Source organism: Otolemur garnettii, unplaced genomic scaffold (genome assembly GCF_000181295.1).
Source record: "Otolemur garnettii isolate 467f Iridium unplaced genomic scaffold, OtoGar3 scaffold00006, whole genome shotgun sequence".
Lineage (NCBI taxonomy): Eukaryota > Metazoa > Chordata > Mammalia > Primates > Galagidae > Otolemur > Otolemur garnettii.
In genome coordinates, this window is record NW_003852401.1 from 20,981,511 (window position 1) to 21,007,271 (window position 25,761).

At 35.6% G+C, this 25,761-nt stretch overlaps 1 protein-coding gene across 2 annotated transcripts in view; it reads left to right on the top strand.

Moving 5' to 3' along the window:
- Positions 1-24,666, top strand: part of KIAA2026 (KIAA2026 ortholog) — a 101,242-nt gene extending 76,576 nt beyond the window's left edge. For both annotated transcript variants that reach the window (XM_003782894.3, XM_023508325.1), the window contains exons 6-8: positions 14,500-14,615; positions 18,940-19,127; positions 20,359-24,666. In XM_003782894.3, the coding sequence (XP_003782942.1) occupies positions 14,500-14,615; positions 18,940-19,127; positions 20,359-24,002 (3,948 nt within the window). In that variant the 3' untranslated portion in view covers positions 24,003-24,666. The remainder of the gene's footprint in view (positions 1-14,499; positions 14,616-18,939; positions 19,128-20,358) is intronic.
- Positions 24,667-25,761: the final 1,095 nt, after the last annotated feature.

The window sequence follows — 25,761 nt, forward strand, 5'->3', positions numbered from 1 at the left end:
AAAAAAAAAAAAAATATTTTCTTTATCTTTGGGTAAAGAAAAAAGTCACTGGGGACCAGATCAGGTGATTAGGGAAGGACATTCTGATACAGTTATTTGTTTGCTGGCTAAAACCCCCCTCACAGACAGTGCTATGTGAGCTGATGCATTGTTGTGATACAAGAGCCATGAGTTGTTGGCCAAGATTTTCAGTTCAGATTTTCCTGTTTCTCTTTTGATGTTTACTTGGTCTGCAATGCTTCTCACAGTCAGCTAATGACTGTGGTGCATAATTCAACAAATTTTTGCAATATTTTTGTTAGTTTTTCTTGTCACTGATTGTCCTGACCTTTCTTCATTGGTGATATTTTCTCTCCCCTAAGAAAAACTTTTAATTCATTTGTACATTGCCATTTTCTTCATGGTATTATCCTCATAAACATGGGCTAAGAAGTCCCTGATTTCACTTCCACTCTTGTCAAGTTTAACAAGAAATTCACAAATGTTTGTTTGTTGCTCTCATTTAAGCTCCAACATTCTCATGACAGCACATAAAAACAACAGTATTGAACACCACTCAACAAAGCATTGCAGCACATTGACATAGATAGAACTGTGAGATGCTGATAATACCAAGGTTATGAAATACTACTGTGTTGTTTGTATGGTGCTGCCAATGTAAACACACAATGGCATGTTCACACATTTAGTTGTCAGACCTGGTAAAAGGCTTTTTCTAACCTACAGGTTTTGCCATTGTATTAGAAGATATGGGATGGCCTTTTAAAATCTAAATTGTTTACTCATTTGCAAGACAGCTAATTTCATTTATGCTTAATATGAAGGGAGAGTGCTTGAATTATCAAGTTCAGTTGATCCCATCACTTCATTTAGGGGCTCAGTCAGAAAAGGCTCAACATTCTTTAGAATTCAGGAGTGTCCGACCTTTTTTTCTTTTCTGGCACACATGGGAAGAATAAGAATTGTTTTTGGCCACACATTAAATACAAAAACACTTAAGGACAGCTGATGAGCATTAAAAAAGGTCTGTGCATACTTTTCATGATAATCTGATACCATAGATAAGCAAAACCATCTTCAAGTACTATGCATGCAGCAGGTTAGATACCCTTGCTTAGATAGTGTGGTGCTATAATTAATTAGCCACCTGAGATTTATTTAAAAGAGAGACCTCTTGTTGAAATAAGTACTTAGGGCTTGGCGCCTGTGGCTCAAGTAGCTGAGGTGCCAGCCACATACACCTAAGGTGGCAGGTTTGAATCCAACTCGGGCCCGCCAAAACAGTAGTGATGGCTGCAACCAAAAAATAGCCAGGCATTGTGGCAGGTACCTCTGTGGTCCCAGCTATTTGGGAGGCTGAGGCAGGAGACTTGCTTGAGCCCAGGAGTTGGAGGTTGCTTTGAGTTGTGATGCCAGGGCACTCTACCCAGGGGGATAGCTTGAGGCTCTGTCTCAAAAAAAAAAAAAAAAAGAAAAGAAAAAAGAAATAAGTACTTAGAATGACAAAGTCCTTTAGTTTTGTCTGTCTTGGCATTATTTAAATCATGGGATTCTTTAGTGATCTAAGAGACAAATCATAACATTTATTGTTTTTATTGTTTTAATTAAAAGGTAAAATTTGCATGTTGCTTGATTATTTTAAAAGTACCTATTTAAATCATGGGATTCTTTAGTGATGTAAAGGAAAAATCATAACATTTTATTGTTTTTATTGTAGTTTTAATTAAAAGAAAATTTTTATGTTGCTTAATTACTTTAAAGGTATCCTTTTTAGTCTAGAAAATTTATTACTTTTCCAGAAAGATAGAGCTAAGAGGATGAAATTTATCTGGTCTTGTTGTATTTGAAATTTATTAGATATTATTGCTTTCCAAATAATAAAAATTGGAAGATTTTGCTAAACTTGTATTTCTAAGGTTTGCATAGATCTCCTTTTCCCTCATATCTGCTTATTAATTTCCTTATACTTTCTGTCATAGTTTAGATCTTCAAAAAAATTTCAGTCTTCTTCAATAAGTAAAGATCTGTGTAGAAATTGGTAAAAGAAAAAATGAAAATTTGGCCACAAAAAGATCCTATACATATTAAAAAAAGAAATGTCATCTGAGATATATAATGATAAGTGAAAATCTTATCAATACTGATTAAAATTATAAATATAAGACCATGTATTTTAGAATACATCTTTTAGTAGCTAAGCCCCTCAACATTGAGCAGGATTTAAGACAAATTTCAATTATTTCTAAATTTTATAGTCTGTATATAAGAAAAACTGTAAAACTTCTTGTGCTCTTTGATCCTGTGATGCTATTTGGAATTTAACTTTTATTATCATTTCTTTTCCCGCACTTCCTAAAAGTAATTTATGTAGTGGTACATTCAGGAGATACCTTTAATGGTGGAAATTTGGAAATAGCCCGTATGTCCACTAGGAGGGAGATGACTAATATTAACACAGTGATATATCAAATAGCTAGTAAAATGAAGTACTAGTAGAGTATTGTTACAACATGGAAATATTTGTGAATGTTATATTTTAAGCACATACAAAATTATGTATTTGTAATGATTGTCATATGTAAACAGGCTTGTTAACAAGGAATCTCAGACCAGGGGTGGTGGCTCACACCTGTGATTCTAGCACTGTGGGAGGCCAAGGCTGATGGATTGCTTGAGCTTAGGAGTTACTGACCAGCCTGAGCAAGAGCAAGACCCTGTCTTTACTGAAAAACAGAAAAAAAAAAAACTAGCGGAGCGTGGTAGTGTACACCTGTAGTCCTCGCTAATGGGCATGCTGAGGCAAGAGGATCTGTTGAGCCCAAGAGTTTGAGGTTGCTGTGAGCTAAGACACCATGGTACTCTACCCAGGGCCACAGAGTGAGACTCTGTCTCAAAACAGAAAAAAGAAAAAAGAGGAAAAAGCCAGGCATTGTGGTGGGCACCTGTAGTCCCAAGTACTCAGAAGACTGAGGTAGAAGGATCACTTAAACCCAGGAGTTTGAGGTTGCTGTGAGCTAGGTAGCTGCCACCACAGTCCAGCTGGAGCAACAGAGTAAGATCTTGTTTCAAAAAAGAAAAAAAGGAATTTCAAGTAACAGAAAAAATTAATCTTTATTGTGTTCTTAAAATAATTTAAATTCATTATGCACAGTGATAATGCTTCTCTTAACTAACCTAAGGATGTACATTTAGCTAGACCAAACATTGAAGGTGTCAGTAACTTAGATCAAAGATAGTGACATCCCATTTTTGGTCATAGAGTTCTGTATAAGCCAGTGGTTATCAGGGCTTGATTTTGCTGCCCCTTCACTAGAAAACTTTTGGCAATGTTGGCAAAATTGGCACATTATTCATCATCCCAGTTAAAGAAGTAGTAATGCCATTTAATAGATGGAGGCTAATAATATTGCCAAACATCCTACATTGCAATGATCCTACAATGTACAAGACATCCCCCCACAACAAAGAATTATCTGGCCCCAAATGTCAGTTGTGCTGAGGTTGTGAAACCTTGATACAAGCCTGTATTTGCTAAGAGTCCTATTCTTTCGTTCCATCTACTGCTGCCAACTTATGGGAGAAAACAAGCTGATGTTTGAAAAGTTAGGTAAAAATCAATGAAATCATAATACCAGATCTTATAATGGAGAATATTCTATGACATCATACACCTCTGATTCAGACTTTATTTGATGGAATTTGTGAATGTCATTGTTAACCTTTATCCTTCATGATTTCATCAGATGGTAAAGAAGAATTCTTGATCCTGTTAGGTTCAGACTTAGCTATCTTCAATCCATTAGATTTATGGCCTCTTCTAAATATGTTTACCATTTACCTTTTCCCTTCTGTAATATTGGAAATGAAGAAACTACAAATAACATGGCTGGGTATTTCTTCATTTTTAAAATATCATATGATATATTACTAAAGTGAGGTATAGTAAGGAATGATACATAGGTAAGTGGAAAAATATTGTCATCATTTATAAAACTATTACATGTATTTATATGGATCTATACATACTTAAACATAGTAAAAGCCTGATATAAGGCAAAGAAATTATTATATAGCAATCTTATTTTCTATCACCTATCAAAGAGAAGTATACTCTATTATAATGAAGGATGGTGGGATTTTCCCCTCTTCTTTCCTTTTCATATCCTATTTTCTCATAGTTGAACCATCAAATCAGTCTTATTTTATAGTCAGATGGTTGTAGTACCAAATCTGTTTTACTAAGTATAAGGAACTTTAAGTACATTCAGAGTCCTCAAGCCCTAATTAACTTTATTTAATGGCTTTGGTTGTAGATAAGGTTGTAATAATCTCAGATTATTCTTAAAATTAGTTTTATTTACAACTTTAACAATTACATTATTGTGTATAATGTGTTTTTTAAAATTTTTTATTTTTTGAGATGGAAACTAACCATGTGCTCTGGATATAGTGCCATGGCCTCAGCCTAGTTCACAGCAGCCTCAAACTCTTGGGCTCAGGCAGTCCCCTTGCCTCAGCCTCCCAAGTAGCTGGGACTTCAGATACTCCCCACAACGCCCAACTAGTTTTCTGTTTTTAGTAGAGATGGGATTTCACTTTTGCCTAGCCTGGTCTTAAACTACTGAGCTCAAGTGATCCACCCACCTCCGTCTTCCAGAGTGCTTAGATTCTAGGCATGAGCCACCTTGTCTGGCCTTATAATTGTGTTTTTTAATTCTAGATCTTCTTCTTTTCTTTTTTTTTTTTTTTTTTTTTTTGAGACAAAGTCTCACTTCATCGCCCTTGGTAGAATGCTGTGGTATCATAGCTCACAGCAACCTCAAACTCTTGGGCTCAGGTGATTCTCGTGCCTCAGCCTCCCAAGTAGCTGGGACTACAGGCGCCCATAGGCTATTTTGGAGACGAGGTCTCACTCTGGCTCAGGCTGGTTTGGAACTTGTGAGCTCAGGCAATTCACGTACCCTGACCTCCCAGAGTGCTAGGATTATAGGCATGAGCCACGGTAATTCTAGATCTTCTACTAAACAAGTTAATAGTTAACAAAACTGAAAATTGTCTCAGCAGGGCGGGGGGTGGGAGGGGATCAATTTATCTTTAGTTATATTTAAAGTTTTTAAAAATTACACTGACCTTTTGGAAATACTGAACAACAGATAAAATAAGTTTCCTTACCTGGTTCCGTTACAGATATTAGTCTTAATTAATCAAGCAAATATTTCCTAAATGTCTTCTCTGGGCTAGTATAGTACTAGGAACTTAATAGGGATCCAAAGATTAAAACCAAATTTCTATCTTTAAGGAATTCACTTAAAAGAGCTTAAGATTTTATACTGAACCCTGGGGATAGATTTTTAATTTTCATCAGGGTTTGTTGGTCTAGCCTCTGGAGTTTTTGAGATTGAGTCTCACTATATTGCCCTTGGTAAAGTGCTGTGGTGTCACAGCTTGCAGCAACCTCAAACTCTTGGGCTTAAGCAATTCTCTTGCCTGAGCCACCCAAGTAGCCAGGACTACAGGTGCCTGCCACAACGCCCAGTTATTTTTTTGTCGTTGTTGAGGTTGTCATCATTGTTGTTTAGCTGGCCTGGGGCAGGTTCGAACCTGCCAGCTTCAGTGTATGTGGCCAGCGCCGTAACCACTATGTTGCAGACATCGAGCCTAGCCTCTGTTCTTTTATAAAAAATGTATTCTTTATTTTCAAGCTGTTTATTCAGAAGTTACCAGGCAAGTTTATCTGTCACTAGGGAGTAGAGAGGAAGGACAAATAACATGGATTCTATGAAGACTCAAATGTTAACTGATTGATATGTTCAGAATTATAGAAAGGAAAGCTAGGTGACAGGAAATGTGAACCAGAACATACATGACTGGAAAGGCAAACAAAGCTTCAACTGTAGGCACTGAATTATGTGAGAATATACTATCCCCATTCATATCCTACCAGATTTTAATGCTTGTTAATAGTGTTCACTGTTTCTAATGCTGCAGTGTGGCATAGTTTGAATCTCATCAGAGAGATGACTTTCATGAAAACACCAGTTAAAAGGAAAAAGAGATTATATGGTGTATTTACATCAGACAGAGAGTTAATGCTGTATGTTCACGGTATGAAGTAAGCTTTCAAGAGTTGAATTAGGTGACAGATGTTCCATAATCTTAGCTTCGTAGGGTGGCTTTTATAATTTGCTTTAAACCTTTGTGAATTATTCATCAGATATGTTACTCAAATATAAGTAACAATTTAAAGGTCAAATATTTTTCAAAGCCGCAGTAAATTTGTATTGTCTTCTGTTTAACTGTTACTTTACTACCTTCTACTGAAAACTGAATTTAAATCTATGTGGGGTGAAGACCTAAACATGGGCTTAATGTAATTCTGGATTTTTATATTACAGAAGGTATCAAAATCTTTTAGAAGACCTTTCAGGGGTAGGGAACAGACAGGCTTCTGATTTTAAGATTTCTCTTTTTTAAGTACGAAAGGTTAAAAGAAAAGCTTCATCTTTCTCTGCTGCATCTCTTTCAATGAAAGGATTTGTTCTGAAAATTTGGATTCAGTGAAAAGGCCATGCTTGAGGACCTAGAAGGCAACAGGCCTTAAGGCCGCAGGTTCCCCACCCCTGCATAAATTGGGAAATAATACCATCAAAAACAGAGAACTGTGGCTCAAGGAGTAGAGTGTCAGCCCCATATACCGGAGGTGGCGGGTTCACACCTGGCCCTGGCCAAAACTGCCAAAAAATAAAAATAAAAACAGAGAACTATGCATGAATAATTTTTTTTTTTACCATTTTACCAGACTCTGTAGAAAAAGAAAAACAATGATAATATTTATATTGAAAGAAAAGTAACTCAGAATCCAGCAGAAAGCAAAAAGGAGCCTAAATAGAGGGCATAGAATCTGTATGTGGAGGCCCCAGTACTATAGAGCAGAAAAAGGCTCTATGGGGACCAGTTTCTTTTAATGTAAGATGTGAGTTTAACAAGTTGTTGCTACTGCTTTTAATTAGAACAAGACACGTTTAAGGCACATTGACAACACAAAACACAAATACATTTGTAAAAGACAATTTTTAAAACTTATAAAAGCAGATCTTAGGATTCTAAAAGTATAATAATCAACAGCTATTTAATATGAGAATATAGGTAATAGACCTAAAAGCCTCAGAGGTGCCTGATAGTCACTGTATAAAAACATAACAATAACTTTTCCTAATGATGACTCAGGTAAAGACTTAGATTTTAGGAGTATTTCTGTCAATTTTTTTTAATAGAGGAAATCTGCATCTAAGGAGGAAACCTCGGTTATCAGAGAAATTTACTTAACACAATTGAATACCTATTATGGGTCTCTTTTGTACGAGGTGTTGTGATAGAGTATGAAAAAGTGACAATAAGTAGGACCTGTTTTAAGATATTCCCAGCCTTAACTCCAGGTGGGACTTTCTATATCCCTGGAATGCCAATAAACATAGCATTACTTAGTCATTTACATAATCTGGTGACTTGCTTGAGAACTATCCTTTCTGATACCATATAGAGCTGATAAAATTTTATCAACTTGTTTGCTATCATCAGTTTAATGCAAACAGTCAAATTCAGATACCCACTGGTTAATTTCCCATTCAGGGTTTGTTGTTCTACCAATGAATATGGTAGCATATCGGCTGGGCGCAGTAGCTTGTGCCTATAATCCTAGCACTCTGGGAAGCTGAGGTGAGTGGATTGCGTGAGTTCAGGAGTTCAAGACCAGCCTGAGCAAGAGCAAGACCCTGTCTCTAAAAATACCCAGGTGTTGGCTTGGTGCTCATAGCACAGTGGTTATGGCAACAGCCACATACACTGAGGCTGATGGGTTCAAAATCAGCCTGGGCCAACTAAACAACAATGACAACTGCCACAAAAAATAGCTGGGCATTGTGGCAGGTTCCTGTATTCCCACCTATTTGGGAAGCTAAGGCAAGAGAATCACTTAAGCCAGTGGTTCTCAACCTTCCTAATGCCGTGACCCTTTAATACAGTTCCTATGGGTTGCGACTCACAGGTTGAGAACCACTGGCTTAAGCGCAAGAGTTTGAGGTTGCTGTGAGCTGTGATGCTACAGCACTCTACCCAGGGCAACATAGTGAGACTCTGTCTCAAAAATAAATAAATAAATAAATAAAAATAGCCAGGTGCTGTAGCTAATTGGGAGGCAGAGGCAGGAGGATCACTTGAGCCCACGAATCTGAGGTTGCTGTGAGCTATGATGTCAGAGCACTCTACCCAGGGTGACAGTGTGAGACTATGGAAAAAAAAAAAAGGAAGGAAGAAAAAGAAAATGGTAGCATATCATCTGTTAAGTGTACATTGTTAGATTTTCTTCCACAGTGATGGTGAACTACCTTACTAGAAATGTGATCTGGGCTCAACACCTGTGGCTCAAGTGGCTAAGGCGCCAGCCACATACACCTAAGGTGGCGGGTTCAAATCCAACCTGGGCCCGCCAAACAACAATGATGGCTGCAACCAAAAAAAAATAGCCGGGCATTGTGGCAGGCGCCTGTGGTTCCAGCTACTTGGGAGGCAGAGGCAGGAAACTCGCTTGAGCCCAGGAGTTGGAGGTTGCTGTGAGCTGTGATGACACGGCACTCTACCCAGGAGAACAGCTTGAGGCTCTGTCTCAAAAAGAAAGAAAGAAAGAAAGAAATGTGATCTGGCACCTAGTTTTTCCTTCTCTATGAAGCCAGAAGACACAGCAACTTGCAATATTATCATTATTGTTTGCCTTCATGTTTTCTATTTAGATGCTAATTTAGAAATATGTAAATGTCGTATGTAATTAATGTATTTAGTATGAGATGCATTAAAGTACTAATGTTTTTCTTTCCTATTAAATTAGTCCTAAGAGAAAATTGGTGAGAGTATCTCAAGAGAAAATAGTAGTATATCATAGTTCATGTTAGAACCTATGTTAGTATTAAATACTTTTTAACTTTTTTCATATTAATATGTAGACATTTTACTATACTATCAAACTAGCACTTTTTCAAAGGACTATATGTCAGCAAGATGAAACCAATATTTAATCTCCCCAAACTGTGAATATGCAGGAATATGTGACTATAGTGGTAGTTTGTGTAAGAAATAAAAAAGAAAAGTATATACTTATTGAATATAGTATTACTTTTTCATTTAATAGTACTTAGACTAAGAAGAATGCCAAATAATTAGCTTATTAAAATTCTTAATTGAAATTAATTTTATGTGTGCTATGTTTTTTACACATAGGGGTTTAGGTTATATGAAAGCTACTTTAGGATATTGCTAGTGATTTTAAGTGAGACATCTTTAGTGTCTGACTGGCTTAGTCAGTAAAGCATGATACTCTTAAATAAGACATCTTTATGTAGGGATCCACTTGGCTTTTCTAAAAGATATTTATGTTTTATTTGAAAAACATAATATATTGATATTTAATCCCTTTTTGAACACAGAATTTATGTCTGTGACAAGAATCAAGCCTGTAAGAAAAAATACTTTGTTTCGTGATCCATGTGTCTGTGATCTAACAACATATTTATAAATAAAAGCATATAGAAAAGTAGTATTGATACTTTTATTATATACGTCATGTTTTTGTACTGTTCTTTTTTATAAAAAAATTTTTTTATCCCCACAATGCCTTCTCAATTTCAAAAAGCATTTTTGGATATTTTTATATGATTTTAATATTTTCTTCATGATTGTGATACTTGTTCTGTTTAGATACATTACAAAAAAACCTACGTAAGTAACTGAATGGCTTGTGTAAACAGTTACTTTCACCTAAGTTTAACATACAGAGCATCAAATGTATTAAAATGTACAAAATATATCCATGGTGATGAGACATTTAATAAATCTACAATTTATTTTCCTCTTTTTCTTCCTTTTAGGTGTCCAATGTCCCCAGCATCAGTAGATTGCCAACTCCCTCTCCTTGCAACACCCCAACCAGTGTTACGCTGGTGCTGTCATACCCATCCCAGATTACTGCAGCAGAATGGAGTTGTTCTTTAGTTGTAAGGTAAGTTTCTGTCCCCCACTTACTTCACACACATAGAGATACAGCTTTTTTTTTTTTTTTACAATATTGTGTAGTTTTGTAAGTTTTTTTAAGTTTCTTTGCATTTATAATTCCTTAAGTTATTAATACATCATACTCAAAAACTTATAAAACTACATAATATAAGAAAGGACTTATCTTGTGACCATAGACCAGCTCCTTTTTGTAGTAATCCCTATGGAGTTATAAAATCTCCATTGTTTGATAGTTGGGGCATCTCATGGAAAGGGAGCTGGCAATCTGCAGCTGCAGTGGACATTGGATGAGAAAGCAATGCCAGGTAAGCTTTGAATTTAGTCTCTACTATATGCCTTTGGTTCAATGGTGCATGCTTGAAATTCGCACTTTATTTTATGTTAAACTTTATAGTAGATACATAAAAGAGAAATAATACTCTCCTCTTTTTTAAAGTGATCTTCCATAAATATTTGAATTATTTAGTTCACATTCATTAGGATTCTCTTAGAAAATATTTTTATCCCTAAAAATTATGAGAATTCTAATATTGAAAACAGTTAATTTATCCCCATATTCACATGCTTGTTTGTGAAGTCAAGACTAAGTTATGTGTATAAAGTTCATTAAATATATTTTTATTAGAGAAACCTATAGCACTGCTCCACAATTGATCTTTTACTTAACCATTACCTGCCATCTTTGTGTTTGATTCTGTATTTATCAGTGCAGAAAGATTGAAAGAGCCTTTCTAATTTTTACTATATCTGTATTCTCTATGTTTGAAGATAGAGGAATTCACTGTTTTACTTTTGTTTAAATTAACTTTTAAACTTTAGATCACTATAGTTTTAATTACTATTACAATTTTTAAAATTAACAAAATAAATTTGAGATTTTAATTCTTGCATTACAGAGATACTTATATTTCAATATAGGTTATATACACAATATAATCTGTTTCTTCTTTAGGAATTATCTATTTGAGGACCAAGAGAGACAGCATTACATAGTGAAAGGATAGTAGATTTTACCATTCAGGAGATAAAAGAATTCTAATGTCTACCTTTATTTAAATGTACAGTTGTTCTGAGTATCCATAGGAGATTTGTTACCCACCCCACAGATAACAAAATCCACAGTTGTTCAAATGCCTTTATATAAAATGGCATAGCATTTGCATATAACCTTCATATATCCTCCTGTATACCTCAGATCATCTGTCGGTTATTTATAATACCTAATACAGTGTAAACATGACATAAATAATTGTTATACGTATTGTCTAGGGAATAACAAGAAAGAAAAACTAGGCTCGGCGCCTATAGCTCAACTGGCTAAGGCGCCAGCCACGTACACCTAAGGTGGCGGGTTCGAATCCCCAGCCCGGACCCGCCAAACACAATGACGGCTGCAACCAAAAAAATAGCCAGGCGTTGTGGCGGGCGCCTGTGGTCCCAGCTACTTGGGAGGCTGAGGCAGGAGACTCGCTTGAGCCCAGGAGTTGGAGGTTGCTGTGAGCGTGATGCCATGGCACTCTACCCAGGGGGACAGCTTGAGGCTCTGTCTCAAAAAAAAAAAAAAAAGAAAGAAAGAAAGAAAAACTATTCAGTATGGATACAACCCGTCCTTTTTTTTCCTGAATATTTTCAATCCATGATTGGTTGAATACGTGGATGCAGAACCCACAGATATGGAGAGCCACATGTACCTCCCTGTGTAACTTTAGACATTTTTAATAGTTTTATCCTAGAAGAAACAATTGTTCTTGGTATTTCCTTTATCTGTGTATATAAATAAAGCTAGTCAGTTAGAAAATTTATTATTTGCTTTTAGTTAATGACCTAATTCAAAGTTAAATAAATATTTGTTTTCATTTTTAAATAGATTTCATATCTAGCCCCAAGATAAGGCAGATGACTATCTCTAATTTCTTTTTAAAAACTTAGAACTTTTTTTCTCTTTACATTAGTTCCATTGTCTACCGTTAAAGTCTAAGACCACCACTAAATAGGAAGGGACAGTGTCATTATTTTAATTCCATTTAGGTTGTAAATATCTTATTTTGATCAAAGAAGATAATACATGAAACAAGCCTTGAATTTCCCTTTTATTGTTGGTGACTAAAGTACCTTACAAATACCAATCTCATAGCAGTGATTTTCATCTTTTTAAAACCTATACTGCCTTTGATCAACATAAAAATTAGACTCTCTTAGCCCATGGCAGGCAATAGGAGTGCCTTTTGTTGAAGTCATTAATATTCTTTATATGTGTCTTCTAGGTAAAACATTTTATTAGTCTTTATTTCCTGTAATTTTTGTTAATTCTGAAAATAATAAACCTTTTTAGTTTGTTTATTAACTATGGAATGATTAAATACACATTTTTAAATTAGATGGAATATCATACCACCACTACCCCAAATTGAAAACATACAACGTAAGGAAAGGGAAGAAACCCACAAAACATATATAAAAGTACAAGGCCATAGGCGTTTCCAGATAGATTAAATAAATAAGATAGAGTTACATGAAAATTGGAAATTTATTCTCTAATTAGTATTTAAGTTCTTTGCCTTGTATGTAGACTGCTAGTTCAGTAATATATTTCTTCATGTTGGAATAATTAAAGATTAGTAACCAAAATAAAATAAAAAGATAAAAGTTTTATAATCCTCTTAAAATTCTCATCTATAAATATTAATATATTTTAATTTAGCAGAGATACAAATAGAGCTGACAAATGTCTTGAAATAACAGCTGTACAGCCTCCTCTTCATGCACTTCATCTACCTAGTGCTAACTGAGGTCTTCTGTCCTATACTACTACTAGTCCTTCTGCATCTGCCACCCCATCACTACATGATAATCCAGATAGCAGCTGTACTGCTCAGGTTAACTTTGCAGCTGTCTTTTCTCTTGTAACCTCAGTCTTACCATTTCAACTTTGAGCCAAATACTAGTTTGGAAATATAAGAATGTTGTTTATATACTTTATTAAAGAGAAAAATCTGCCTATTTTCTATTTTTTATTGAAACAATCCTGCCTCATTCCACGAAGGATTTTAGGTAGCTGTTATCAGCCTTTTCATCTTCCTCTATCTAGGTTCACTTTCCCTAGCTGAGTTATCTCTTAGTCAGTTTTATTATGTATCAGTTTAATAGTTTTATTTCCATAGGTTAAGATAAGCACTCTGTACACTCTTATAACATTTATTTGAGAAAAATAAACTTTAAAGGTCTAACTCACTGTTGACTTGGGTCCTGTGTGTACCTTTAGAACATATTTAACAAGAAAGCAGCTTATCTGTGTTAATGTATTACATGAAAAAAAATGACTTTTCTTGGGATATTCTTCTGAATATCTAATTTTATTCTTCTGAATAGTCTAATTTTATGCATGATCCACAACATACATAGTTGTGTGTTTTTGTTAGAAATAAAACATGTGGATTGTATGATATATAAATTATATCTGAAAGCTATTAGAAAAAATACAACATGGTTACATAACAGTAGATGATAGGTACATACTAACATCATTGGATATTGGCTTAACTGTTATAAATTTATTCCTATATTATTCAAATAATTTTGTATATACCAGTAAAGTGTATCTTTGCTAGAGTTATTTATAGCCTTTGTCAGATTGAAATTATGTGGTGCACTTTTAAGAGGTAGTGATGTGGTTCTAAGAACTTGCACTTTACAAGCAGATGTGGGTTTAAGTCATAGGACCTTAACTAAGTTATTTACTCTAAGCTGTAGTTTCATCATTTGTAAAGTGAATATAACAATACAAACACTTTAGAAGGGTTTTCATAAATGCTAGAACTCTTTCTAGATATAGATATATGGGGGGGCATTAAATACCTACAATAATACTTAGCAAATTGAGAGGATATCAGTGATTATTAACTCTTAGTGTAACATTATAGTTTTAAAAACAGTGATAGCTTTGGTTGCTTTTCTGTGCTAGAAAAATTTTTAAATAAACATAAAATATCCTAAGGAGTTTTGTTAAGATCACTTTTAGGTATAACAAATTGAGCTTTTCTCCCCTTTTTCCCTCACTCTTTGGGAAAATTACAAAAACCTTATGGAAATAACTCATATAATTTATTTATTTGATGAATAAACATTTGTATCATTATCTATATTTAGCAATGATCTATTAAAATGTTGATAATTGTTGCAATTTAAAATTTTTTTTGAATGTTTGTCTCCCAGTTGGCTGAAATGGATTTCAGATTTCTCTGGTAGAATTGAGAATTGTTAAATATATTAAGTAAGATTTATTACAGGATATTCCCCCCTTTCTGCAAGCCTCTGAAGAAGAAATACGTTTTTGATGGGTTATTAGCATTTCAATTTTGTTTTTTAATCAGAAAATAAGGCTTGACATTAACTTTTAGATTAAATCTAAAAGATTTACTTTAAAAATTGTGTTTTTAGGGCAAATGGTATCATCGGAGGCAAGCTGTAAAAGAATTACATAGTACATTGATACGTCTTTTAAATGAATTGCTGCCATGGGAACCAAAGTTAATGAAGGCTTTCCAAAGAAACAGGTAATTCAAGCTTTATAATCTGTTCAACATGTTTTATGGTCCTTAATTTATGATTTTAGGAAGATATACTGGAATAATGTAGTGGTTTTCCATTCATTTGTAATTCAGATATTTTTGAGTGCCAGCTATGTGCCAGGCAATTCCTAAGCCCTGAGAAAGTAATTTTGTTTTAAACAAACCCACCCCTTCTCTTTGACTTACATTCTAGTGGAAGAAATAGACAAACTCAAATGTCAGATGGCAAAAAGTGTTGTGAAGCAAAGTAATACACAGTGAGAGGGATAGGAAAGGGCTTGTTTGACTAGCCGGTGTTGTGGCAGGCATCTGTAATCCCAGCTACTCAGGAGGCTGAGGCAAGAAGATCACTTGAGCCCAAGAGTTTAAGGTTTCTGTGAGCTATGGCACCATGACCCTCTACCCAGAGTGACAGAGTAAGACTGTCTCAAAAAGAGAAGTGTGGGGCGGGGGGTGTGCTAGTTTGGACAGGATGAAGGTTATTCTCACTAAGATACTAAGGAAAGCTTTCCTGACATGTTTGACCTGATGGAGATGAGGGAGAGAGGCATGTGGAATCTGAGGGAAAAGCAGAGGGAATAGAAGGTATAAATGCCCTAAGGTTGGAAGCATGTTTGGCATTTAGAGGGAATGCAAAGAGGCAAGTAAAACTAGAGAAGAATGAGTAAAGAACATGGTAAGAGACAAGAGTACTAAAGGGGAAGGTAGCCAGATCTGGTAGGCCTTGAATGATGTGGATGATGAGTTTTTACATTGTGTGAAATGAGAAGCCATGGAATGGGTTTAAGCAGAGAAGGAATATGATCTGATTTATGTTTTAAAGTAGTCACTGTAGCTGTTATGTTGAGATTAATGTAATGGGACAAAGATGAAAGCAGGTATACTAATAACACTACAGCAATAATACAGAGAAAAATAGTAGTCACTTGGACTAGGGTAATAGCAGCACAGATGCCAAGGAATAGATGAATTCTGGATATGTCTTGAGTGTAGGATTGGTAGAATTAAACAATTAGATATTAGGGGTATGAGAGAAAGTAAAGCATAAAAAAGATGATAGCTTGTATTTTTGGTCCAAACAACTGGAACAATGGAATTGTGATTGAGATAGATTAACTGAAGGAGGTAGGGGGAATTGAAGAGTTAAGATTTTAGTGTGTTAAGTTTGATATGCTTTTTAGACATCTAATTGGTGTCATTAGTAGTAGTTCAATATATGAGTTTGAGTTCAAGGAAGTCAACCAGGTTAGAGGTACAAATTTGAGAATTGTCAGCATATCAGTTGTATTTAAAGTCATGAGACTAGTAGAAATTACCTAGTATGCGGACACAGAGAAATAAAGAGAACTGAACACTGAACATTCCGACATGTAGAAGTGATAAAAATGAGTAGGACTTAGCAGAAGAGACTGCAAAAGAGTATTCATTCACTAAGATAGTAACAAAGGAAAAATGATGTTTTGGGAACAAGACAAAGAAAATATTTGAAAAAAGGAGGGCTGTTCATGATAGGTTGAGGAAGATGATGAATAAGAATTCATTATTGGGTGGCGCCTGTGGCTCAGTGGGTAGGGCTCCAGCCCCATATACCAAGACTAGCAGGTTTGAACCCGGCCCCTGCCAAACTGCAACAAAAAAAATAGCCGGGCATTGTGGCAGGCACCTGTAGTCCTACCTACTTGGGAGGCTGAGGCAAGAGAATTGCCTAAGCCCAAGAGCTGGATTGCTGTGAGCTGTGACACCATGGCACTCCACCAAGGGCAACAAAATAAGACTCTGTCTCTTGAAAAAAAAAAAAATTCATTGTTTAGGCTTGGTTCCTATAGTTAAGTGGCTAGGGTTCCAGCCACATATGCCAGAGCTGGTGGGTTTAAATCCAGCCTGGGCCTGCCAAACAACAATGACAACTATAACAAAAAAATAGCCAGGCATTGTGGCAGGCACCTATAGTCCCAGCTACTTAGGAGACTTAGGCAAGACAATCACTTAAGCCTAAGAGGGTGAGGTTGCTGTGAGCTGTGATGCCATAGCACTCTATCTAGGGCAACATAGTGAGACTCTGTCTCAAAAAATAAAAATAGGAAAAGAATTCATTATTTAGGCTTGGTGCTCATTGTTCAGTAGTTAGAGCTCTGGCCACATACACTGGGGCTGTTGAGTTCAAACCCAGCTCAGGCCTGGTAAACAACAATGACAACAACAACAAAAAAAAAGCTGGGCGTTGTGGCAGGTGCCTGTAATCCCAGCTACTTGGGAAGCTAAGGTAAGAGAATCACTTAAGCCCAAGAATTTGAGGTTGCTGTGAGCTCTGATGCCATGGCACTCTACTCAGGGTAACAGTATAACTCTGTTTAAAAAAAAAAAAGAATTCATTATTTAATTTGACAGCATGAAAGTCATTAATGACTGGTAAGTTGTGTTGCTAGAAAAATGAGTGTAAGTCTTAGGAATCTATTCAAGAGAATTTGGAGAGAGGAATTGAAGAGTCTTTCATGGAGTTTTGCTATCAAGTGGAATAGAACAATGGGGCAGTGCCTGGAAGGATAAGCTTGGGTTAAGAGAGGGTGTTTTGTTGGTGTCTGTTGTTGTTAGTTTTTATTAATGGGAGAAATAACATGTTTGTATACTGATGGAAATAATCTAATAGGCAAAAAATAGATTTAGGCAAAGGAAGGGACATTTGGTAGAATGCTGTTCTTCATTAGACAAGAGAGGATGCATTTAAATAGAGGTGTTAGCTTAGCTAGGAAGAAGAAAAATATGAGTACAAATTAAGGTAACTTGCAGATGACATTATAAGCATGTGAAGATTTTCTTTTAATTGCTTTCATTTTTCATGAAATAAAAAGCGAAGTCATTGTCTGAGGCTAAGATGATAGAGAATAAAAAGGGAGAACTTGAATCTGCCCCCCCATAGATATTGTTTTTTATTCCAGTCTTCCAAATTGAATGGGAAATTCATTTTATAATTACCATTTGATAACACATTCTAGTCTCTTAAAGTCCCCATATGCTTTATAAAACCCTTAAGCAATAATTTAAAGCATAAATAGAGAAAATAACATTGTAGAATGTTAAAACTAACGTTTATAGAATATTTATGTGCCATACATACTATAAAGTGAGTTCTCTTATTTATTCCCATTATACAAATAAGTAAACTGATGCTTAGTAAGGTACAGTATTTCCCCAAAGTCTTATAACTACTAAGTGATGTAAGTAGAACTTAAAATCTAATATGCACAAATAAGAATATGTAACGGCTCGGCGCCGATAGCTCCGCCAGCTAAGGCGCCAGCCACGTACACCTAAGGTGGAGGTTTCGAATCCCCAGCCCGGACCCACCAAACAACAATGACGGCTGCAACCAAAAAATAGCCGGGCGTTGTGGCAGGCTCCTGTGGTCCCAGCTACTTGGGAGGCGGAGGCAGGAGACTCGCTTGAGCCCAGGAGTTGGAGGTTGCTATGAGCTGCAATGCCATGGCACTCTACCCAGAGGGACAGCTTGAGGCTCTGTCTCAAAAAAAAAAAAAAAAAAAAAAAAAAGAATATGTAACAAAAATAAATTGGTTAAAACATATTCAGAGGTATTTTTTTAAACAAAAGGAAAGAAGCTAAGGGTAAAGTCTGAGGATAGAGAACTTAGTCGAAAGCAAAAGCAGTTATATAGGATGTAAAATACCGTGTTTCTATCTCTCCATAGTTAATATGTTTTTATGTAGAAAAGATATCTATGAGGGTTAGATTACTTTTTAGCTGTGTTTCCCTAGGCTTAATAAAAAAATCTTTCTAGTAAAACCCAAAGGTTTAGATGTGATTACTTCCAGGATTAAATGATGGATTTGTTTGTTTGTTCCTTTAATAGGCACAATTATAAATACTGTTGCTTAGAATTTCTTGATTAACTGTTTTTAAAATGACATTTTAAGTTGTATTTTACAATCAGTCATTCTGAGACTATCTCAAATCTATATCTGCCAGTATAACTAGAAAAAAATGACCTTTCTTTCATTTTATAGGTCTAACAGCAGCCTTTAGAAAGATAATCAGGTGGTATGTTTAAACATTTCATTCTGAAATTTGCAGATTTGATTTTTTTTAATTTTATGCCTACACCCTAGATTTTATCTTCTTGAGCAGTTAATCATTGGCAAGACTAAACTAAGCATCTTAGACACACTTAAGATTGACAAAATGTTTGTAGTGGTGTAATTGAACATATTTAAACATGTAGTTTAAACTGTTACAAATTAGATTCCAAGAATTTAATACATATGTATTATCAGTGATGTTGGGTATTTTATTTTAGGAGCCGTTTAAAGAGAGACTATGATGACTTCAGAAGACAACCTGATCATGATAAATTTACTAGAGAACTATGGGCTACTGAAGAAGGTGAAGGAGATCTGGAAAAAGATTCTCCTAAAGGAGAAATCATTAAATCTATAGATTTGACAGAACCTCTCGATATCCTGGGGAAAGATCACTTTGATCCAGGTAACATTAAAACTTTTTTAAAATCAACCCTAAATGTACAAGGAGACATTTTTGTTTGCTGTGAGGGTCAAAGTTAATCTGGTCAATGAAATATATTGATTGAGGAAATCTGGTATGTTTTGAAGAAATATTGTCCATGTCCTTATAAGTTGCTTGAGAGTCATTATGTTTCTAGGAGTTTCTGTAGCCAATGCCTGACTCCAAGTTATAGGCATGTCATTGTTTATTACAGGCCATATACCTTTGATCTGTAATCCGTTGAATTTGGTTCATTCTCTTCTTTCTGTTATTATTTCTGAAGCATTATTTCTGAAGTTTGCTTTAAGTTAGAATTTGTAAGTCCCTAATATTGTGAAGACTTTTTTTATGAGAAATGACCAAGGTTGATGGCCTAATGAGACCAGAATGAACATATCATTCTAATAGGGATAGGAAGCTAGATTAGATTACCCTACAGTTCATTTTCATTCATCAGATTATATTATTCTGTAAATCTAGTTTAATGACTTTCTTTTGTTATATAAGAAATTAGTATGAAAATTTAAGGATAAATATGAATTAACCTCTTATTTTCCATGTTTTCAGTGAATTATAAGAGTACGTATTATTAACGCAGTTTGATCAGTTACTACTAATTTCTTTTTACTGTACACAGCAGAAAGAGCTGAACTTTTTTTTTTTTTTTTTTAGTTTGTAAAAATAGAACTGACTGGAGAACTAATTTTCTTTGGTATCAAGGTTTCTCTATCTAGAGGAAGAGAACTAGACTAGTTTCCTTCCCCTATTTAATTTTGATCCCTAACTATTGTTTTGCATATCTTTTTAACAGAGGAAAATTAACCCAGCTACGGTGGTGCAGATCTATACTTCCAGCTGAGGCAGGAGGATTGCTTGAGCCCAGGAATTTGAGTCTAGCCTGAACAACATAGTAAGGCTTGGTCACTTTAAAAAAAAAAAATGAAAGAAAGAAAAAAAGAAAAGTTTTACACTTGCATTGGTAGCAGAATTAGCAGAATTTTCTCAAGAAGTTAACCTGGTCATGATTATGATAGCAGATCAGTGTATCAAAGGTCATCTTTATCTCCATCAGTGGGCTGAGGCTTTCAAATCACCTCACAGTAGATTTCTTAATTTTACCAGCTCATAGATTGACTTTCTTTCTCATGATTGGTGTTACTACTCTTCAGTTGCTATTTTATATCAACAAAATACTTATTTTTATAATTTTCAGATGATATGAAATTGTCAGAAATCGATTTTCCCATGGGCAGAAGCAAGCTGTTGAAGAAGGAGTTGCCTTCTAAAGATGTACCAAAAACACTGCTTAAAACTCTTAAACGACAGTCCAAACAAACAAGTTATCTGGATGATAGCACAAAAGAGCTTTCCCCAAGAAAGAAAGCAAAGTTAAGCACAAATGAGACAGCAGTTGATAATTTAGAAGGTGATATGCAAATAGACTATTTGAATGAATTGAAGCATACAGAGCCATCATTTCCAGAGGCATTTGCGTCATTGGATTCAGTATCAGTGTCTACTCTCCAAAAAGGGACCAAACCTATCCAAGCCTTGCTTGCAAAGAATATTGGGAACAAAGTGACCTTAACAAATCAACTGCCCCCTTCCACAAGTAGAAGTGCTTCTGCTGTGGAAAAGCCAGTTATATCTCCTCCAGAAGCAAGCTCTGTAAAGCCAGCGTTGACCTGCCATACCAGTACAAAAGGTCCTTTGCAGATGGTGTACAAAATGCCCTGTGGCCAATGGTTGCCAATAGATCTTCACAATAGCTCTGTAAAGATTCAGATGCAACCTGTGGTGGATCCTAAAACAGGAGAAAAAATCATGCAACAGGTTCTTATTCTGCCTAAGAATTTTGTGATTCAGCATAAAGAAGGAAAAGCAATTGCAAAAGAAGTACCGCCACTTCAACAAAAAGGTTCGGAACAACATTGTTCATCTTTCCCACAGACAACAAATGTAAACTCTTCTTCAGCATCAGTTCTTGTCAACCCAGCAGGAAGTGTTTCTACTCAACTACCTAATACAGTTTTCAACAAGACAATTACACCTTTATCAAATGTGAGTAATGCTAGACCACAACCTTTGTCATCTGTAACTTCTGTTAGTAATTTATTAACACCACCAGTTAAGATGAGCCAGAGTGAAGGAGGAAAAGTCAAGAATGCAGTTTCAGCAGCCACATTCCCCCTGCTCAGTGCTTCATCTACCATTTCCTTAACAGGTCAGCCTCTGTTATCAACAGCAACACTAAATGGATCTATGAATCCTACTAGTTCCCTCAACTGTTTTGTGCAACAACCTGCCGATTCTTCTGAAACAAAGCAAGAATTGAAAACTGTGTGTATAAGAGATTCACAGTCAATTCTTGTTAGGACACGAGGTGGGAACACTGGAGTTGTAAAAGTACAGACCAATCCAGATCAAAATTCACCCAGTACTTTATCTTCAAGTTCTGTTTTCACTTTTGCTCCTCAGCTTCAGGCATTTCTGATGCCAAAGTCAACAACCTCATCATCCTCTGCATTTTCACCAGTAGCTGGAATGACTACTACATCAAGTATCCCACATTTTAGTCACACACCAACTTCTGTTTCCATTCCAACTAGCTTTAATCCGTCCATGGGGAAAAATCTCAAACTTAAATTAGGTCACCCCTCTAGCAGTGGTAATTTGAGCCACATAACAGATAAAACTTCACACATGCCTTCTTCTTCCTTGAAGTGCTCTGTTTCCTCTAGCACACTACTACAGTCCACAACAAGTAATCCAGTAAGTGTAATTAGCATATCAACAGGAAATTTTGGACAAAACAATGCAAATGTGATTCATACTCCAACTAAACAGCAACAGGTAGATTATGTCACAAAAACTTGCCCTGTTACAAGAACAGAAGCAACAGTAGTAACAAATGGAGATGGGATTAGTGGTACTCCAGTTCAGAAACTTATGCTGGTATCAGCTCCATCTATTCTTTCTTCTGGCAATGGAACTACAATTAATGTGACACCTACACCAACATCTAGTGGTGTCTCTGCCCAGAAATTAGTTTTTATTAATGCTCCAATTCCCAGTGGCACTTCAACCCCAACAGTTGTTGCAGAATCATTAAAACAAACTCTTCCTCCCTCGTTGAATAAAACATACATTAAGACTCCAGAGCAACCCCAAATAGTACTGATTCCATCAACAGTGGGAGCACCAATAAAAATTAATTCATCACCAACTGTGTCTCAGATAAAGGATGTGAAAATTGGGCTAAACATAGGTCAAGCAATTGTAAATACTTCAGGCACTGTGCCAGCTATACCATCAATTAACATATTGCAAAATGTAATCCCAAAAGGAGAAGACAAAAGTAGCAAGGGCTATATTTTGCCATTGTCAACAAGTTGTAATTCAATTCCTGTAAGTTCAAATTTTGTGAGTCAAAATATTACTCCTGTTAATGAATCAGTGGTTTCTGCCACAAGAGCAGTAAACATGTTTTCGGTAACGGGAGCAAGTGTATCTTTGGGTTCCTTTTCAGTGACCTCAGCCTCTGCTTCAGCTGGGACACGACCTCCTGTTTTAGTTAGTGGAAATGATACCTCTTCAAGAATTATGCCTATTTTGTCAAATAGACTTTGCACATCAAATCTTGGAAACACTGTGGCTATATCAACTGTGAAAACAGGACATCTTGCATCCTCTGTTCTGATTTCAGCTACACAACCAACAGTGTCTCCTAAATGTTTAACATCGGCTTTGCAGATCCCTGTTACTGTTGCCTTACCTACACCTGTGACTGCATCCCCTAAAATAATGAACACAGTTCAGCATTCAGCAGCAGTACCAGAAGCCACATGTTCTCTTCCTAAAAGACAATCTTGGACTTCTCTCCAGTTTCACTCACCAGGGATTTCAACTACAGTGCCAACAAATGTAAACACAGCTAAACCTCAGACTGAATTGTCATCCCTTTCACCAAGTCCAGGTAAAATAACTAATATTTCCAATTTAGCTTCTCTGCCAAACCAGCAAATGCCCCCTTCTTTAGTAAAATCAACCCCTAGTTACAGTTCTGTTCCAGGTGGCTCTTCCATTCACACTGCCACAGCACCATCAAATGTAACAACTAGTCTAGTAGGGAGTCAGTTCAATGAACCTTGTATTCAGCAAAAAATAGTCATCAACACCAGTACACCTTTGGCACCTGGTACTCAGATTATGATTAATGGAACCCGGTTTATTGTTCCACCACAAGGTCTTGGAGCTGGCAGCCACGTTCTCCTTATATCTACTAGCCCAAAATATGGACCTCCATTAATTCTTAACAGCAGCCAAGGTATTCAGCCTACACCAGTAGATAACCCTGCTCACAAGATCACACTAGCATCAAATAATTCTTTACGGGTGCAACCTATAAAACATTCTCTGAAAAGCTCTACAAAAATCGTAAACTCTTTTGGGAATACAAGTTCTCTACCCACAGTAAATACGACACCACAAATTATAAATACTACTGCTAAAGTTTCTGTTCCATCTCCTGCACCTCCAGTATCTTTGACTTCAGTAATTAAGTCTCCTCCAGCTACCATTTTGGCTAAAACACCTTCTTTGGCTTCTGCCATTTGTTCCAGTAATCCTCCACTGCCAAGTAACACTTCAGTATTTCATTTGGACACATCTGTTAAAAAATTATTGGTTAGCCCAGAAGGAGCCATTTTGAATACCATAAATACTCCAGCATCTAAGGTGTCTTCTCTCTCTTCATCTCTCTCACAAATTGTCGTATCTGCCAGTCGAAATCCTGTCTCTGTCTTCCCTGATTTTCAGTCATCTGGTTTAGAGAAGCCTGACACAGCTGCATCTTGAATTTAGACTAAAAGAGCCAGTTTTTAAATAATGGGGCATTGTTTTGACTCCCATAAAAATTTTAACTGTTTATTATACTGTTGAAAACATATTATACATAGTTGTGTGTGTGTGTGTGTGTGTGTGTGTGTATTTTAATGTATCTTTTCATTAGCTTGCAACAAGGCTTTGTTTTCTTGGGGAGGGAAAAATATGTTCCATTTAACTCCTCATTGGTATTTGAATGTTTTCAAAGGTTCTTTGTTTAAAGTATATGGTCAGGATTTACCAGTCTGTATAACATAAATTGAACAAGGTCGAGTTTGACTAGTTTAGAGTAAGCTAGCCTTTTGCACACTTACATCGACATGTTTCTTCTTGAATTTGGATTATTGCAGCATATCTATGATATGGTATTCTGTGTCATTAGTGAAATTTTATTTTTGTTTCTGTAAAAATATATATATATATTTATGCATTGTGAAAATGCAGTCCATGGTGTAAAATTGTACATATTCCTAAATCCCTAACAACCTGTACTAAATATATGTACAAAGAACTATGCTGTCTTATTTATGTTTTGTTTACATAATGTATAGTTTTTTAAGTATTTTAGTAATTTTGGACCAGTGAACTGTTAGCAACAATGCAGAAGAATCTGCATGTAATAAACTAAGTTGCTGTATTTCTTTGTTTGAATACCATTTTTAAAATGTGTTCTTGTTCCATTGAAAGAATACATGATATAAATGAAGACAGTCCTTTATAAAAGAATGAATTAAATCTAGGAAATTTGAATTAATAATATGTGTAGCTAGCATTTGTACCAGGCTTTACAGTTTACAATTTTTTATTTCACTTATTTCATGGATTTTCATAGTACTCTTGAGAATTTAGGTAATGTGTCCAAAGTTACCCAGCTAGGGGGTGGTAAAGCCAGTATTTGAACCTAGTGCTTTAAATACTTTTTCCATGGTTCTAAATTGCTTCTGTTCATAAAATTTCACTCTAGATTTCATTTTTTTAGCCTTTTTTTTAATCCACCACTAAATTCTACATTGACCAAAATATATGGCTTCTTTTTTCAGACCAGTATATTCAGTCTTTATTTATATTGAAAGTAAAATTTGGACAATTATAAAATAATTTTAGATTCATAAGAAGTTGCAAAGATACTACAGAGAGGTCTCATATACTCTTCACCTTACTTCCCCTAGATCTGTTTATTTTTAAATTGAGGAGTTGAGTCATAGTGACTGATTTCTAAAATGATATTTGAGAAAATGATTTTTTTTAATTTAGAATAAAAAGTGAGTATGGACATTTTCAATTATAAGTGCTGTCAACCTTTTTTCCCCTCAGTTACAGAGTACTCCTCCCCCCACCACCCTGCAGTTAAAGTTCCATTGTAAAGCAAATTTTATGGTTCAACTGATTCTCAGGGTTTGACTTTGTAGTCTTTTAGAATATGCCTCATTTTAAATAAAAGGTAGCTTTTATATTTATTGGATCTTTATTCCATTATTTTGAGATATTGACCATATACTCATACACATTTCATTTATTATAATACTATTAAACCTCACAAATGGAGTTATCATCAAGTTGAAAATGATAGGGAAGGCTGAGTGCCTGTGGCTCAAATGGCTAAGGCGCTAGCCACATATACCTGAGTTGGCCGGTTCGAATTCAGCCCAGGCCCACCAAATAACAATGACGGCTGCAACCAAAAAAAAAAAAAATAGCTGGGCATTGTGGCAGATGCTGGTAGTCCCAGCTA